The sequence below is a fragment of the Capsicum annuum genome, chromosome 12 (genome assembly GCF_002878395.1).
Source record: "Capsicum annuum cultivar UCD-10X-F1 chromosome 12, UCD10Xv1.1, whole genome shotgun sequence".
Lineage (NCBI taxonomy): Eukaryota > Viridiplantae > Streptophyta > Magnoliopsida > Solanales > Solanaceae > Capsicum > Capsicum annuum.
In genome coordinates this window covers 195,629,753-195,648,846 of record NC_061122.1, presented here as the reverse complement: position 1 = coordinate 195,648,846, position 19,094 = coordinate 195,629,753, and the positions used below count along the sequence as shown (strand labels likewise).

Genomic DNA, 19,094 nt, shown 5'->3' with positions numbered 1-19,094 from the left:
TGATGTGTAAGTTGATGGTTGCAACCATGCCCTAAGTTGTGCATGTAAGGTGTTTGACAAAATGCCTAAGAAGATAGAAATTGTGTATTATAGCTCAATTGTGACTCAAATAATAAATGTATGCTTTATTCTTATGACCAAGAATGACTTCCATGATATTGTGTGCATTATGAGTATTTGATGGAATGTTCATGAGATTAGGTTGATAAAAGTATGACATGTCTATATGTAATTCCATCCATGTACAACATTATGATAACCATGTGCTTCATGAAATCCCTAACTTATTGTATTATGAATTATTGAAATTGGTCACGTGTTCAAGAAGTGTCAAGTCTTGGCAGTTTCATGCTATCACGTCCTGGGGGTACTTGTACCCGATAACTTAGTTATGTGCCTAGAGCCAATATCAGTTTTCACGATACTCTCAGTCAAGCCATGATCATTAGAATTTAGTCAGTTACATGACTCAGGAAAACTCAGTAATCTCAGTACCCTCGGTAATCTCAGTAATGTAGTAATCTCAGTAATCTCAGTCAGTTATCAGATCTCAATAGTATTCCATCAATTAATGGAAATTTAGTGAACTCTATTCAAATCAACTAAACAATACTATCAGTAACAGTTCAATTCAGTTTAAATCAGTTCAGTGTCTCTTCAGTTGGGAGTAGGATTCAGCACCGAGTGAACCCAAAGATGTGGACTCACCTGTTAGCCAGTAGAGGGTATGATCCTTAGAAGCAATCCTTGAATTCCAAAACTACGTAGCCAGTGTAGGTTGAGATGTACCCTACGAGTTTAGTGACTATACACCTCATTCGAGTTTTCCTACTAGAAGTGGCTGACGAAAGAGCTCCCTATTAGAGAGGGTTTACTCATAGTTTATCTTTACCCGTGGCACGGTACTGATACCTTTACAGGTTGGACCCCACCAGTTTAGTTTTGGGGCATGTCGATTAGATGATTGCCTCCCACAGTCTTAGTTTTGGATCCAGTCTCAGTAATAGAACTTAGTTCAGTTTTACAGTTTTAGAATTGTTAGATACAGTCGCTCAACTCAGTACGAAACTCAGCTAGTTCCATTAAAATCAGAACTGTCAGACACAGTCACCTCATTAACAGTATATTAATTTTACAAAATTCATGTTACCAGTATTCAGATTTCAGGACTGTCAGATACAGTCAATTAGACTAGTTCTTCATAATCAAACCTGTCAGAAACAGTTATTTCTTTATCAATAATATAACATCAGTTTCTCATTACTCAATACACTTAGTCATTTAGTATCCCAGTATTAGTACTCAGATATTAGTAAATCCACGTTATCAGAATTCATGAGTCAATGTTATCACGATCTCAGTTACAGTTACGTATTCATGCATATATTCTTATGTTTATGTTATTCAGTCAGTTAGTATTGTTCATGCATATGAACCATTGCATTCAGCCTACCTCACTTGTATACCAGTACATTCAATCGTACCGACGCATTTGCGCTATGGTGTTTTATACCATAGGTTCAGAAGCATGCGCTCCAAAGTATCAGTAGCATTCCAGTTTTAGCAGTCAGAGTTAGTAGTGAGTCCTCATCATTCGAGGATGTTATTATTTGATTATTTTATTTTTTTTAGTACTTAGTTTATTTCAGCAGATGGAGTTAGTTGGGGGATTGTCCCATCAACTCTTTATTCAGACAGTTTAGTTTTAGAGGCTTTTAGACTACAACACATTCAGATAGTTATTTCAGTTGTTTTGGTATTGTTATACCATATTTTCAGTTATGTATCAATATTGAACCTTATGGCCTTTCAGTTCATGTTTTCGTATTTACGATATTATTATTATTATTATTATTATTCAGTGCTCGGTTACAGATATCAATCATGGCTTAGCTTGTGGTTTCTTAGGATTATGAGCACCGTGTAAAATTTTGGGCACCAGATTCGGGGCATTACAAACTTGGTATCAGAGCCAGGCTTAACAGCATCCTAGGAAGTCTAAAAAGTCGCATCTAGTAGAGTCTTGTACATGGGTGTGTTGTGCACCACACTTATGTGCAAGAGGCTATGAGATGTTTTGGTTATAGTTTTCCTTCTTTCAGTATTCATGTCGTGCGAGTAAGCGTGAGCTCCAGCCAAACTCTTAGTTTAATCCCTTCTTCTCTTTGTTTACAGATCATGCCCCCAAAGAGGACTCAAGAAAGAGAAATAGGTGATCAGCCAGTCCCTCAGCCCTATCAACCTAACCCTTTAGGCGAACATGTCTCTCATGCAGAATTCAGGACTGCATTCACTACTCTAGCCAATTTAGTCATAGCTTAGAATGACCAGCCAGTTGTTATTCTATTCAACCCAGTGGCTAATTCTACTGCAGCCAGGATTTGGGACTTCACCCGAATGAATATTCCTCTATTCTCAGGTTCTAAGTCTGAAGAGGATCCATAGGAGTTCCTCGATCAAGTTCAAAAATTCACAGATATCATGGGAGTGACTTCCAGTGAAAGTGCAGAGTTAGCTGCCTATCAGCTACAAGATATAGCCCATACGTGGTTTAAGCAGTAGAAGGTAGATAGGGATGTAGATGCAGAGCCCATAGAGTAGGAAGAGTTTGCTACGTTCTTCTTAGGTAGATTCTTACCCCTAAAGCAGAAAGAAGCCAAAGTGTTAGAGTTCATCAACTTCAAACAAAGTAGTATGAGCGTAAAAGAATAATCCCCCAAATTCACTTAGTTAGCCAGGTACGGTCCCCATGTAGTAGCAGACAGTAGATCTAGAATGAATAAGTTTGTTTCTGGGATATCAGGTAGAGTGGTTAAGGAGTGCAGGACTACGATATTAATAAAGGAGATGGACATATCTTGGATTATGGTCCATGCTCATAAATTGAGGAGCAGAAACTTTAGAAGAAAAAAGAGGTAAAATAAGAGAGCCAGAACTGGTAGTTATAGTTTTTCTCAGCCAGGGTAGCAGGGTGGTAACCGTTCTCAGCATAGATAGAAGTTTCCAACCCCAGTTCCATCTTCAGCTAGTGCACCAGCACCAAAGTTAAGAAATAACAGTAGAGATAGGGTACCAGGCTCTAAAGCCCATGGTAGTAAGGGCACGATTTTTACTCATCCGCTCTGCGAAGAGTGCGGTAAGAATCATAAGAGTATATGTAGAGTCGGCAGTGATGTATGTTTTGGATGTGGTGAGTTAGGTCTTAAGGTTTGAGATTGTCCTAGGCCTAGCCCTAGAAGCAAGCACGGCCGTCCTTCAGCTCAGTCCGATCGCTCGAATCAGCAGGGTGCCAGTTCCAGCGTTATCAGTGGGAAACGCCCAAATAGACTCTATGCACTTCAGTCCCGATAGGATCAGGAAAGTCCTCCTGGTGCAGCCACTGGCATGTACAATTCCCTCATTTACATGTTCACATTTCTTCAAATTCGGAAGCTTCATTTTTCTTTTGTAACTCCTTTCATAGCAGTCAACTTTAAGGTCAGACCAAATATTAATAGGATTTTTTCCAGCTGCTACCCCAGTGAGCCAGTCTAACACGGCCCGACAGGCATTCAGTAACTGTCCGATTATGATATCTCAGAAAGTCAGGCCTTCAGATTCTAGTAGTAATGCCAGTATATGAAGAAAATCAATAAGGAAAGATGATTTCTGACCCATTTCTACCTCAGTGCAAAGTTTTGTAATTCAACCCTCCCGATACTTACGTTTATTTTACGTTTTAGTCCCAAGAATATAGCTTATATCCATGTGTTTTTCATAGAATAGTGTGTGTTTCAAGTTCCTCGTATGAGGAGTCTAAGTTCGTCCAATGTTGCAGATTATGTTCCATGAATTCAAAAATTCTAAACCTAGTTCGTGCAGCTCATGACTCATGCACTCATGTTATGCTTTACAGTATGCTTAGCCCATATGATTCATGACTTCACTCCTAGTATTCAGTCAAACTCAGATTATGCCACGTATTTCCTCAGTTTAGATCCCTCTGTGAAACCATAGTGTTAATATTTTATCCCGCAGGCCTCAGTTACAGTGTTAGTTCAGTAATCAATATTCAGTAAAGGAATCAGATAATTCTACAGAACCATGGCTTTCAGCTATCAGTTACTTAGCCATCAGAATTCAGTCTAACCCTCAGTTATAGAAAATCAGCATTCAGTCTCAGTTACAGTCTTAGTTACGATTACAATCTCAATTACCGTCTTAACTATAATCTCAGTCCTAGTCCAGTCAGATCAGAAACTCAGTCCAGTTTTAAGATTTACTGACCATAGCATTGCCCATCAATTACTCAGATATGAGTATTTCAGTACCTCAGTTTACAGAATATTCCTAAATCATGTTAGATGTCTAGCCTTGAGTTTCTAAGGTAATACAATTTTCCCTCACTCATGCTTAGTTACCTCATGTTACCCAGTCAGTCATTACCTTCTATGCATAACACTCTATAGTTTCAGTCCATCTATCCCAAAACAAGTGCAGTTCAGTTTTATATGTCCAGTATTCAACTATCAGTCATTCAGTTAATCAAATAAATTAGTATATCCATGCATTCGTGCTCAGCGCCCATATGAATCTCTTCAGTAGTCTCAGTTACAGTGCATAAGGTTTAGTCACATTATCTTAGATGATATTTCATAGGCCTTGCCTCCTAATATAAAAAATCCCAGCCATGTAGCGATCTCCTATTTAGATGTCCTGCTCAGGCCAGACCAAGATTTGTTTTCTCCCTACCGTCACTCGAAATCTATAGAAAAATGCCATATAAATTCTCCAGTCGAGTATAAGTTTTCATCACGAGTTAGTCCGCAAAGCCAGTAATTCAGTTTAGCAATCAGACAACAAATCCGTATGGTGTATTTTTTCATCTTTCCACCTAGTCCTACCATCATAAATCTCAAAAATATTCTTGTTCCAAGATAGAAAGTCCCAGTAGTTGCAAAATCAGCTAAGTTCATATATCATGTCTTAGCTTCAGATCCCAGATATTCAGTCGCAATTCAATTCGTAGGTATCCTATGCATTGTCCCAGTTTTCCTCAGAATCTCAGTCAAGTCAGTATTCTTCTAGGGACATAATGTCCCAAGAGGGAGATACACGATAATTCCCCGAACTCTCATGACATAAAACATGTCATTATCTCTTCTCGTAATAAATCCAGTTTGGAGTAAGCGGGTACTTATAGGTTGACCCTAAAAATCCAACCTCAGCTGTAAGCCACGTACTCAAGGTGCTCAATTCATATCACGGTAATCCAGCTCATGTATAACGTTCCAAACTCAGTTACGTTGTTATATTTCCACCCATGCATAATTAGTAATTAATCTCAAACTCGTCAGCATTTTCAGTTTAAGGTAACAGTCTTCCTTAAACTCATTCAGTTTCATGTTCAGATTTTAGTTTCAAACTCAGCATTTAGTTCCATGTTTAGATTCTCATCATAAACTTGGTATCAAATACCGTTGCCTATTTAGTCATGTATTCATGTATTGGTTCAGTCATATAATCATGCATCAGACATGCATTCTCATCGTGAGAAACTCACCTTATCAGGAATCTCAGTCGTGCATTCATGAACCAGGTACTCATGCATCAGATATGCCTTTTCAGTATGATACATTCAGATTATCAGTCATGCTATTCATAAAGTCATGTCTCGGTTGTTCATGTTCAATATGTACTTTAATTTATCGTTTCTCTCCTCTCAGTTAGTCTTATTCGAGAATGAATGTTCCCAAGGGGGAGATATTGTAAGACCCCATAAAATTTGTAAGCTTAATTCAGTTCTTTAAGCATGTCAAGGGGTCCCAAACTTAAAAAAAAAATATTCTAACTAAGTTCTAAGACTTAGCCTATTATTGGCCTTCGAAAGTTGGTAATCTCATTTCGCAACCTTAATGTCCTTTAATGGTTTGTATTTTTGTTAATTCATGATCAAAGAGGTCCATAGGTGGTCCCGAACAAGTTTTGGGTTTTTCGGACCACGTTTAGACCATTTTGGAAGCGTAAAACAGTGGACCAGCGCGATCTTGGCTCGCCGCGTTGCCCAATTACGTTGGTTGATATTGTTGCAGGTTGCCAAGGTCAAAGTACTGAGACTCGACACGATGATGATGCGATGCGTCGACTATCACATCGATGGCATCGACGCGCCGCATCGATAATAGCGTCAATGCCCAGTTTTAATCATTAAATATCCGCATTTTTAAGGGCAGAAGGGTTAATTTCCCACCCCTATATAAGTCTAAAACACGGGATTTAGCCCCAATTCAACCAAAATATAGTGTCTCTCTCAAGTTTCTCTCAAGAACAAGTTAGGGTTTTCAATTAAGGATTCAAATTCAATACTCAAATTCAAGAATCTGTCCATCAATCTTTATAAAATCAAGAACTAAGGCATGTCAAGTATTGATTTATGGATTCCTTTCATCCATGAAGTCCAAGAACCCTCTTTCAAATTATAAAACATGATATTTATGTTGTGGGTTATTTGTAACCATGTTTATCTTGTTGTATGATTTCCAAGTTGGAATCTTATGTATTTTTTTAATGAAACTATGTTAGCAAGCAAGTTGAAATCCATGAATTTAGTTGTTTATGATGTGTAAGTTGATGATTGCACCTATGCCCTAAGTTGTGCTGTTAGTAAGCAAGTTGAAATCCATGAATTGAGTTGTTTATGATGTGTAAGTTGATGATTGCACCTATGCCCTAAGTTGTGCATGTAAGGTGTTTGACAAAATGCCTAAAAGGGTAGAAATTGTTTATTATAGCTCAATTGTGACTCAAATAATAAATGCATGCTTTACCCTTATGACCAAGAATGACTTCCATGATATTGTGTACATTATGAGTATTTGATGGAATATTCATGAGATTAGGTTAATGAAAGTATGACGTGTCTATATGCAATTCCATCCATATACAACATTATGATAACCATGTGCTTCATGAAATCCCCAACTTATTATATTATGAATTGTTGATATTGGTCACGTGTTTAAGAAGTATCAAGTCTTGTCAGTTTCATGCTATCGCGTCCTAGGGGTACTTGTACCCGACAAATTAGTTATGTGCCTAAAGCCAGTGTCAGTTTTAACGATACTCTCAGTCAAGCCATGATCACTAGAATTCAGGCAGTTACATAACTCAGAAAAACTCAGTAATCTCAGTACCCTTGGTAATCTCAGTGACCTCAGTAATCTCAGTCAGTTATCAGATCTCAATAGTATTCCGTCAGTCAACGAAAATTTTGTGAACTCTATTCAAATCAACTAAATAATACTATTAGTAACAGTTCAGTTCAGTTTAAATCAGTTCATTGTCTTTTCAGTTGGGAGTAGGATTCAGCACTGAGTGAACCTAAGGATGGGAACTCACCTATTAGCCAGTAGAGGGTGTGATCCTTAGAAGCAACTCTTATGTTCCAGAACTACGTAGCCACCGTAGGTTGAGATGTACCCTATGAGTTTAGGGATTATACACGCCATTCGAGTTTTCCTACTATGATGGGTTGATGGAAGAGCTCCCTGTCAGAGAGGGTTTACTCACAGCTTGTCTTTACCCATGGGACGGTACTGACACCCTTCCCATTGGGGTTACAGGTTAGACCCCTCCAGTTCAGTTTCGGGGTATGTCGGTTAGATGATTACCTCCCATAATCTTAGTTTCGGATCCAGTCTCAGTAATAAAACTCAGTTCAGTTCTACTGTTTATGGATTGTCAAATACAGTCGCTCAGCTCAGTACGAAACTCAGCTAGTTCCATCAGAATCAGGACTGTCAGACATAGTTACCCAGTTAATAGTATATTAATTATATGAAATTCACGTTACCAGTATTCAGATTTTAGGACTGTGAGATACAGTCAATCAAACCAGTTCTTCATAATCAGAACTGTCAGAAATAGTCATTCCTTTATCAGTAATATGACATCAGTTCCTCGGTACTCAATAGACTTAGTCATTCAGTATCCCAGTATTAGTACTCAGATATCAGTAAATCCACGTTATCAGAATTCATGAGTCAGTGTTATCACGATCTCAATTACAGTTACGTGTTCATGCATGTATTCTCACGTTCATGTTATTCAATCAGTAAGTATTGTTCATGCATATGAACCATTGCATTCAGCCTACCTCACTTGCATACCAGTACATTCAATCGTACTAACTCATTTGCGCTATGGTGTTTTATTCCATAGGTTCAGAAGCACGCGCTCAAAAATATCAGTAGCATTCCAGTTTCAGCAGTCAGAGTCAGTAGTGAGTCCTCGTCATTCGAGGATGTTATTATTTGATTATTTTATTTATTTTAGTACTTAGTTTATTTTAGCAGATGGAGTTAGTTGGGGGATTGTCCTATCAACTCTTTATTCAGATTGTTCAGTTTTAGAGGCTTTTAGACTACAGCACGTTCAGATAGTTATTTCAGTTGTTTTGGTATTATTATACCATATTTTCAGTTATGTATCAATATTGAACCTTATAGCCTTTCAATTCATGTTTTCGTATTTACGATATTATTATTATTATTATTATTATTATTATTCAGTGCTCAGTTACAGATATCAGTCATGGGTTAACTTGTGGTCCTTCGGGATTATGAGCACCGTGTAGCGTTCCGGGTACCAGATTCGGGGCGTTATACCTGTACACTACGTGAGGTGCCAAAACTGAACAATGTCCACTTAAGATGTCAAAGTGAAAAATGACGCCAAGTTGAAGGATCTAGTGATGTATTCCGCCCAAAAATTAAATAGCCAACTCAAAATAGGGAGATTTTGCAAATGACCCTCTTCACTTTGTCGTACTAGGAGGAGTGATGACCTGAGAATACATGTATGAATACTAGATTGGAAGGATTCGAATGAATGATGTCATTGAGTTAAAAGGAATTTTTTAATTTTACATTAAGATATTAAAATTCAAATTCCAACTAAGTTAAAAAAAATATATTAAATGTTTTAAAAAAAATTGCTAAGACTTTTGGTGAATATAATTATTAAATTTAATATTAATTGGAGGTAACAAATGTTCAGTAAAAAATAGTTAAAGTAAGTGAGGTAATTCGAGATTATCATTGCTATAATGAAATATTGGGGTTTAACGTCACATGAAAGTGAAAATGGTACATATTAATTTGGACCCCAGCTTTGAAATCCTTCATAATCAATGGTCAACAACATCCTTCGACCTTTTTTTTTTTTTGGTTGGGTACAACATCATTCAACTTCTATGAAACTAAAGAAGCAAAACTCAACCACCACCCAAAATATCACCTACCCATCATGTCAACTCCGAAGTTGGTGGGGAAAATGAATGACACTACATTTGAGAAAACATTGGAGGAAAAGCAGGGGCGGATCTAGGAGCCCGGTGGGGTTTTCGAAAACCGAATAACTTTTGTACGTATCTACTATTTATATATAAAAATTTAATAAATATATAAGAATTATAAGTTGAAAACTTATAAACAAAACGTATTATTGATCTAGTAGAGTAGAGAAATTAGTAAAATTTTTGGTTGTGGATTCAAATACTGATTATATTAAGTCAAGCCATATATACTCGTGTGAATATAAATATTAGGAGTTTGTTAATTATGAAAGGATTTGGGTTTGGGTTTGAATTGTAGAAGTAGACTGTCTTTATCATATTTCAAATACAGTCTCTTCTTGAAATTTGTGTGAATACACAATATTTTATACTCCGAATTAATCGATTGTCAATTCATATCAATGCCTATATCAGTAGTTTTCATAATTCTAAAACTATCAACAAAATTAGGTAAAAACTAGTTGAAAAAATAAAAATTATAACATAACAAGGCCGCCAAACTTCATGCTATTTAAGCTACGCAATAATTATTTTTTCTTGCACGACCACCAACTATTGTACTATAATTTATGTAAAATTAGTAATTCAAAAGTATGATTTAGTGATCAAAAAAATGCCTGAAATATATTTATTATAACGCCATACGAGCATGTACATAATCTCCTTAAATTGTTTGCCTTAAAGCTTAAATATTTTTGTTAGTTAAAACTGAACTCTAAAACTAATTAACAAGTTGACCTTTACCTACCCATTCAAGTTGAAATTGTCAACTTTATGCAGATGCGAAAAATTGCAGTACCAAATTATAGTCAAATTTAGTCAAAAGGCAAAAAATTGCGAATCCAAAATATTACTACAGTAATAATTTATTAGGCAAAGGTTAATAAACACGTCTTTTTTAAAATCTAAAATTTTGTTACTATTCTCGTCATTTCAAAATATATGAATTATTAAATTAATTTTTAATGTCTAAAATAAATAAATTGTTTAATTTCAAAAGTTATATTGAAATTTTTTTTAAATTTTATCTTTTCATTTAATGAGTTTTTTTAAGTATTTCACATTTTATAGGAAAGTAATTTAAAAATAATTAAGAAGATAATAGTAAAAAATAATCTACAATTTATATCTTAAATATATATATATATATATATATATATTTTTAATGAATATGTGATATCTCAATAATTCAATTATGTTAGAACAGGAGGAGTATAGTGGTACTGTATTTTCTTCTTGTTACAAAATTATCCACCTCACCTAACACATGCCGCCTTTCCGCCACACAGTTTGTATAAATATAAATTCATTTTAAAACTCAAACCGCACCTACCTAACTCTTAAATCTCACAAAAATTTCCCAAATTGCTTTGCATAATCTTCTTGATTCAGACATATTGTAAAATCTGGTGTTACAATTTTTACTGCTCAATTAGGTATGTATGTGTTTTTAATTCTTCAATTCACAGATTTATTAATTGAGATTTATTTTTCTTAGCTTTGTTTTGTGTTCTAGAAGAAATTAATTTTTTAGAAATTAGTGTGGGATTTGTAAGTCAACTATATATTTTTTTTACGGTATAATTTTTTTTTATATATATCTAAAATTGGTTGTTAAAAGAGGCTGAATTAGGCAGCGTGAGGTTTATTCTTTGGATTAAGCTTTTACTGTTTAACAAGTCAATTTTTATGGATAAGTCAACAAATTTCTCGATTTTTGATACATTGGGTTGATTTATATATCTGCTTTAGAGTATTGAGCTGTTCAGTTTTTTAATTGTCCAAAAGTAATCCCTTGTTCAACGGAAAATCTAATTTGAACCTTTGAAATTTTTTCTAAAACGAAAAAGTTGAACCCTTTTTTAGAGAAAAAAATTGCATCTTCCAAAGGTGCAAATTATGAAATTAGTTTCTGGGGCTATGGATGGTGCTGCTGATAAGCTTGGACCCTTGAATGCTACGATCATGTAAAATCTGTGCTATTTAAGGACCCTTGATCTAATACTTTTGCTCTAGAGTACTGAGCTGTTCAATTTTTTAATAGTCCAAAAATAGAGATAAGGAAGAATCAGACATCACATTTTCCATTTTTTGTTTGTTATCTTACTCTTCTTTGCCATCAGGTGAACAAATTTTTTTCCTTTTTTTTTGCTTTTAAAAGCTTTAATATTGCTGTTTTGGGGGTAGATTTTGAGATAATTAATTGTGGGTTCTTGAAACATTTGGATTTAGCAGGCAGCAGAAGATTGGTGACATATAAAGTATTGTTCAGCTCTTTCTGATTTGAAAAGATACATTTTCTTGTGGTGTTGGTGGAGTGGAGACTATGGAGGTTAGAGTTTCACAGAGTCTTCAGTTGTCCTCATGGATAAATTCAGATAAGATAGTAAGGAAACCGAGTGGTTCATTGCGTTTATCTGATAAATGGAAGGATAAACCAAGGCATCGGATAGTCGTATCCTGCCATTTCCAGCCTAGAAAAGCTGCATATTCTGAGAGAGGAGTACAGTTGAAAGTTTCTTGTTCTTCTCACAATGTGCAAGGTATTTACTTGTTTTTGCAGTCCCATATTCCAAGAATATGCATAATTCAATTCAGTACAAGAAATTTTAGTTGTGCATTGTATGCTTCAAGCATGCGACTCATGCTGAGTTTAATATAAATATGTATACATGTGCGCATATATAAAAATATACACATATTCAATTGAATGAAGTGGGACCAGATGAAGCGAAACGGATGTAGAGGATTCATATAACCAACCATAACTAGCTTGGGACTAAGGCATAGTAGTCGTAGTGGTATTAGTAGTTGTTACACATATTCAATTGAATGAAGTGGGACCAAATGGAGTGAAATGGATGTAGAGGATTCATATAACCAACCATAACTAGCTTGGGACTAAGATATAGTAGTAGTTGTTGTTTTAGTTGTCTGTGGTATGCTTGAATCGGGGGTGCTGTGTGATAAGAAGGTGCCGCCCAAGCTTAAAGGCAAATTCTATAGGGTGGTAGTCCGTCCGGCCTTGCTGTATGGAGCGGAGTGTTGGCCAGTTAAGAACTCCCACATCCAAAGAATGAAGGTGGCAGAAATGCGGATGTTGCGCTGGATGTGTGGACTGACCCGAGGGGATAGAGTTCGGAATGAGACTATCCGGGAGAAGGTTGGTGTGACTTCAGTGGAGTGTAAGATGCGGGAAGCACGATTGAGATGGTTCGGACACGTGAAGAGGAGGGGCACGGATGCCCCGGTCCGTAGGTGTGAGAGGCTAGCGTTGGATGGTTTTAGACGGGGTAGGGGTAGACCGAAGAAGTACTGGGGTGAGGTGATTAGGCGGGACATGGAACAGTTACAGCTCACCGAGGACATGACCCTAGATAGGAAGGTATGGAAGATGCGAATTACGGCAGAGGATTAGGGCCAGTTCGGGTCGCTAGTGTAGGGAATAAATTGGTGGGGGTGTATTCCTGTTATGATTCCGTATTCAATGTTCCGTGTTCCGTGTTCCATGTTTATTACGAATATGTGTGCTTTCCTTTGCTGTATATTCCTGCATTCCTGCTTTACTCTGTTTTATATTCCTTATGGGTGCCGTATCTATGTTATGTCATCTGCTTCTGTGCTGTACTATGTGTTGTGTGATATCTCGTGACTTGAGCCGGGGGTCTTTCGGAAACAGCCTTTCTACTTCATCAGAGGTAGAGGTATGGACTGCGTACATCTTACCCCCCCCAGACCCCACTAAGTGGGAATACACTGGGTTTGTTGTTGTGGTATGCTTGAATCATGCAATTGAATGTTGCTGGCTTTGAGTAGTTTGCTTTCTTGGGGATAATTTGTTGGTGAGCCTATGCCCCATTGTACCTACATGGGTTTGAAATTTGGTTGAAATATTTGAGAAAATTAACTTATTGGTTGTAAATTTTTGGCCTATATCCTTTTAACGATTTAAAAAAAATAATTTTTGGTGATATCCTAAGCTCCTCCCATCCCTGTTTCTTTTGTCTTTTATTTATATTCTTATTCTTTGGACTAGGATGCTCGATTTGCTAATTAAGATCACCTTTAACTGCAATTAGAATCCCCTTGAGCCTAAAAAAAAAAAAAGAGGATATCCCCTTAAGCAGCTAAGTTCAATGAAATTGAACAGATAGCTTGCTTTTGATGATGATAGTCCTCTTTCTGCAACCATGCGCAACTCATATGTACAGCTATTTCACCTTCTTTCTTTCACGCTTCAAAAATGTAGACACAAGAGAAGACGGCGAGGACACATATTTCTCTCGGTCATTTTGTTGGTTCAAAGAGAATGAGGGAATATAAAACTGATTTCATGGGGAAAAAATTTGAACATATCTATCATTCCTTCTTCTATTTAAATTTAAGTTTCTCTATTTAGAATTTTTTTTTTTTTTTGTGGGGGGGCAAACCTTACCCCTACCTTTGCAAGGTAGAGAGGATATTTCTGATAGACCACTGTCTCAAAAGAAATGTTTCCGAAGCAGAATTGCAAGAATAAAACACTGTGTAATCTTAAGTATAAAAAATGACGCCTTTTGGTACAAACCAAATAATATGTTGTAGTGTCTTCCCTACTTTTTCTTGATTCAATATCTTGGGACATTGTATAGACTTGGAGCTTCAATCTGCAAGGCTTGTTCTCCATTCTCTTTTCACTTTTACCAACTAGTTAACCCCTTGTTCTCAAGTAATCTAAACCATATGTGTGACAGTGAGGTAAAGTTTATTGTACCTTTCAACAACTAGATTCACCAAACGTGAAAAAGACATTTTATTCATACAGAGATTAATACAACTTGGTCTTAAGTACACAGGTCAAACTTCAATAAATGATGCACTGTCTGAGCTAGTACTCTTTGGAGAATAACTGAGTACACCACACACAGACCGTCTTCAGATGAATTCCCATATAAATAGTCTTTCTATTAGATACAAGACAGAGCTTAGAGGACATCAATTACAGGAGAATGGCCAAAACAACAACAATGAGATAAAGTTTCTACACAAGATGCGCTTCCCGGACTAACACCTGGTCACTATAAACACTTTAATAAGGGGCTCCTTGTTTTTGAGCTGTTCACCCTTTACCCATTTCTTTATTACCAAATATTAGGACAGCATTGACTATGAGTAGGTAGTGCAAATTCCTGCTTCAACATTTTCCCGCAGACTTTGGATAGCATCTGAACTTTTCATGATTCACAGCCTTATACAGTTACCAGTGAACATCTCCCAAGGGACATTGCCTACAAGAATCCAGTCCCCGTCCTTATCCTCATAGGAGAGTACATCATCAGATTCAAGAAGCAAATCCTTCAGTTTGCTCTCATTTAACATTTGCTTCCCTAGAGCTCCATGAGATCCATATTAACCAACGGTAAAACTGAACATATTTTCAAGAGCAGAAGAAAGCTCCTGGTTTGCAGAATGGGTTCTCAGGTCCACTTTCCTCAAATAAGGACCACCATCCATGCTGACCTTAATGAAGAGGCAGTAGATCCACTTTTTCCATCCACTTCTTGATTGTTCTTCAGTGTAGGAAACCAACACATTCTTTCTTAAGGATCAAATTGGTGGCCAACACACAACCTGTGCCTTGGTAGCAGGGGAACTACTTCCAGCACGATTTGAAGAGCTCTGATTCACAGCACAAGGCCTTTTTTGAACTGCATTTTGTGTTATTGCCTCTTTCTTAGGTGGTTGCTCCTCAGAACGAATGTTTAGGAATTTCAGTCGAAATATAATCCAGTTGAAAGCATAACACTGCATGAAGTTTACATATTTCAATAGGAAGCCAAGCATGTTTCAAATCTGAATGTTGGGAGCATCATATTACCTTTCAAGTTTTGTCAGCTATTAATTTCAGACTTGGATTAGCACCTTAATTAGGATCTAATCTCACAATTAGGTTTAGTTTGTTTTTCCTGGGTCAGTAAATATGAGTTGGTCTTTTTATAATTTTTCGTCTGTGAAGTTCAGTGTCCTCTGGGTAGCAAATATTTCAGCAAGGATGACTTTATTTATATAACCATGCTTGTAATTTAGTAAAATAGGGCCATGAATTTGGATTTCATACTTTCGATGGGTTTCTGAACTTAAATTGTATTATATAGCTCCAAGAAGAATCAAGTAGACTTCCAGACACCTGCCATTACATACTTAACCTGTGGTTGCTCGGTTGGTTCTATTTTCCCTATATATTTGATTAGCTAACTGCAGCATTACCTTGTCTACCAAAGGAGTCGGCACCTTTTACGCTTTGTTTTCTTCCATGCGAAAGGTGGGGGAATATTTACATTTTCTTAATTTGTATGACCGTTATTATACCTTTCATGCATGGGCATTTTCTGGAAGCACCTAAAACTATATCCACCTAATAGCTGACAACTGGACGTTATGATTCTGTAATAAGGCCCACCACATATACACATTTTTACTAACAATGTGCATGGTTAAATTTAACACTAAAGCATAATATGCTAATCCATTTCTTATTGAACTGTGGTGTTTGTTTTATAGCTTCAGTTTTGGAGTCTGAATGTCTTTCTGCATCAATTGAAGAAATCGAGACATTGAAGGTATAGTAATATGTCCTTTTGCCTCCTTACCTTTTCATTCAGCTAATCTAACACTGTATCGGACTCTCATGTATGTTCATATATTTTTCATGTTGCCTATCTTTTCAATATCCATTCCATTGGGAAATCTACCTTGGTTGGAAACTTGCAAAACACAAAAGGAAATAAAAGAAATAAGGAGAACGTATAAACAGAGAACATTAAGTGATAGGTGGAGAAAACTTATCATTTAGTTGCTATAGAGAATTGAATTGAACGAGTTGTTGAATGCACTTTCCTCTATCTCGTTTTCTTCCCCTTTGGGTTAACCAAAAAAAGGAAGGAATAAAACATAGTTGTCTCCTTAATTTTCCCGTCCTTCTATTTTCAAAGACAATTGTTAAGGATGAATAAGAAGTTGCTTTGTGTATTAGACTGGCTTCTGATAGCTTCACTTTCCTTTTAATTCCAGAATAAAGCAGAGGAGGTTGAAGAATATCTAGATGGACGATGTGTATACCTTGTTGGTCAGTTTACTGATGTCTTTTCTGCTTAAATAGCTACATATGAATTTTCTTTTAAATAGATCATGGCTCATGCAAATCCTGTTAGATCTCATTTATTTACGAGTTTTTTATTTAAATGCTTATCCACTTCTGGTGTCTTGCTAGATTATACAACACTTTTTCCTCAATACAGGAATGATGGGCTCCGGCAAAACAACTGTGGGCCGAATTTTGGCAGAAACACTGGGATATTCCTTTTTCGACTGGTAAGCTTAAATAACATATATCTTTTGGATTCTGTTCTCTGTATATTGTAGATTCAAGAGAAGTGTCATTTCAACAGTTTGTTAGGGCTATATAAGTAATGGCATGACTAGTGAAGCTCGAGTATCTAGCTTCCTTCTTTCCATTAACTATCCTTTGACACCTTCTACTCCAGTTTGTGGTGGTTATTTCTTCTAATAAGTGTGAGTCGTTCTCTTTTTTCCATCCTTCAGTGACAGATTGATAGAGCAGGCTGTTGGTGGAACTACTGTAGCTGAAATCTTTGAGCTTTGTGGAGAGAACTTTTTCAGGGATAGTGAGGTTAGGAGCTACACAACTTTCTTTTGCTTTATCTTGTTCTTGCTGCCACATATTGAAACGACAATTCTGTGTTAGACGAAGTGCTTGACTAATAAAATGAGGTACTGCAAGTGTGTTAATAAGTTGGAGTCTTTTTATAGTCATTATCTTCAGTCTAGTTTTGAATAAGGAAATTGAAGTGAAACTTTAACCAGATTGAACTTAGTGATGAATGAGTTTCCATCTTTGACATTTCAGGTTGAATCTGCACATGTAAACTTGCATTGTAGCTTCTGGCCAAATAATTGAGTTTCCACTTTGTGGGAATACACTGGGTATGTTGTTGTTGTTACCTCTGTGACAACTTTACTCAAATACCCAGGTATTTATTACTTTACAATAACGAAAAAGGACTATTAATTACATTTTGTAAGGGACATGAACTTTAATAAATTTTGTAAATTTCAACAAGGAATTTGGAACGTTAAAAGCTCTTGTAACTTGGAATATGAGAAATTAAAAGATGAAGTTGGGTACGTCTTGATTTTTGCCATTTCTCGATACATTCCATCTTACATTCCTTCAGCCAATTCTGCCATTTTTATTCTATCATTCATGGTCTTTTTTGGGTAATTTTTATTTATAATAACCAAATAAATCTAATGTCTTGATCAAATTGTCAAATGCTACTCCATGTCGTGAACAATTTTTATTGGTATTACCATTTGTTTGACTGTTTCTTTCCATTTAATTCTTGATATTAAATGATTTTCATTCTGTATGTTCTATTTAGACAGAGGTATTGCAGAAGCTATCTTTGATGCATCGGCTTGTTGTTTCAACGGGTGGAGGTGCAGTTGTTCGTCCCATTAATTGGTACGTGAATCAGATTTACATTAATGAAGTTTTTGTAACTCCTGGATTCTGTTCTGTGGGCCTTTGGTGACATGCTTATTTGACTGCTATTAATGCTTTTCAGGAGACATATGCACAAGGGTATTAGTGTTTGGTTAGATGTTCCTTTAGAAGCTTTGGCCAAGAGAATTATTGCAGAAGGAACTAAATCTCGTCCCCTTTTACATGAAGAATCAGGAGACGCTTATGATAAGGTAGCTTTTCCTTTCATTAGGCAGTTGGAATTTCCTGTTTTGATTTGTATGCCTTGCGCCAAAGCAGATATGTTTTGTGTTCTTCCTGTTGATACGTCTTTGTCTTTGGTTAGACTTTGAAGCGGCTAACTACTTTAATGGAGAAGAGGGGTGAAAATTATGCCAATGCAAGTGCCAGAGTTTCACTAGAAAGTATGAATTCCTTGTGCTTTGCTTCTCCTTGTCCATACGTTTTACTTCTTGAGAATTAATTTTTCATAACGAAGAATCACATATTCTTCTTCAGAATGGTACTTTTTTTGGTCTGTATGCTGAATTATAGATGTTTCCTTTTTGTAGATATTGCAGTGAAAAGGGAGAAAGATGTCTGCCATATTACACCTACTGAAATTACCTTAGAGGTCCCTACCATCTCTTGGCTTCTTGGCTTATGCTTCTTTCACGCACGTGTGCTACTGCTCATACGTATTTTTGACTTAAACTGAAAGCGATTATCTCTTTTGCATTCCATTTCCGTGTGCACGTGCATCGATGCATTTCTTGACCATTTTTCAGTGATGTTCTGTGTTCGTTGCTTCATGTACAATACAAATAGATCTCAAGCGTCAGCCAAATTCAATATACTTCTCGCTAAACTACATCCATTGTATGCATGTGTGCAGGTTCTTATACAAATTGAGAACTTCTTAAAGCACCAAAAGAGTGTAGTTGTGCTATAAGATTCTTCACCAATCGTGTGGAAGTGTGGGTGGTTTGATGCTCTACTTGATCTTTGCTCATTTGACAAGGAGGCTAGGGCACGATTTTAGGTGTTTGAGACACTCAAGATTTTGGTAATGTTTTGTTTCTGTTGTGCACTGCATATGTAATGTACGTAATCAAAACCGTTTTTGAAACTGTAGTCTATCCTAAACATCCAATTGTTGTATACTAAGAATGCAAACCCAGTAATTATTTCGTTATTCCAAAGTCTCCCACAGAAATAAATAACCAAATTTCTCAA

General features: G+C 36.4%; 1 protein-coding gene across 3 annotated transcripts; it reads left to right on the top strand.

Annotated features, from left to right (window-relative positions):
* The first annotated feature begins 10,577 nt into the window (after positions 1–10,577).
* Positions 10,578–19,094, top strand: LOC107851510 (shikimate kinase, chloroplastic). 3 transcript variants are annotated; one of them, XM_016696566.2, is made up of 11 exons: positions 10,578–10,770; positions 11,567–11,877; positions 15,875–15,933; positions 16,385–16,439; positions 16,612–16,684; positions 16,916–17,003; positions 17,776–17,858; positions 17,962–18,091; positions 18,205–18,283; positions 18,431–18,492; positions 18,754–19,094. In XM_016696566.2, the coding sequence occupies exons 2-11, from the start codon at positions 11,661–11,663 to the stop codon at positions 18,808–18,810; spliced, it is 903 nt and encodes a 300-aa protein (XP_016552052.1). In that variant the 5' UTR covers positions 10,578–10,770; positions 11,567–11,660; the 3' UTR covers positions 18,811–19,094. The 3 variants fall into 3 exon arrangements, with proteins under 3 accessions (XP_016552052.1, XP_016552050.1, XP_016552051.1); XM_016696564.2 differs by having other exon boundaries at positions 10,579–10,770; positions 11,570–11,877; XM_016696565.2 differs by lacking the exon at positions 10,578–10,770 and adding an exon at positions 10,962–11,457 and having other exon boundaries at positions 11,570–11,877.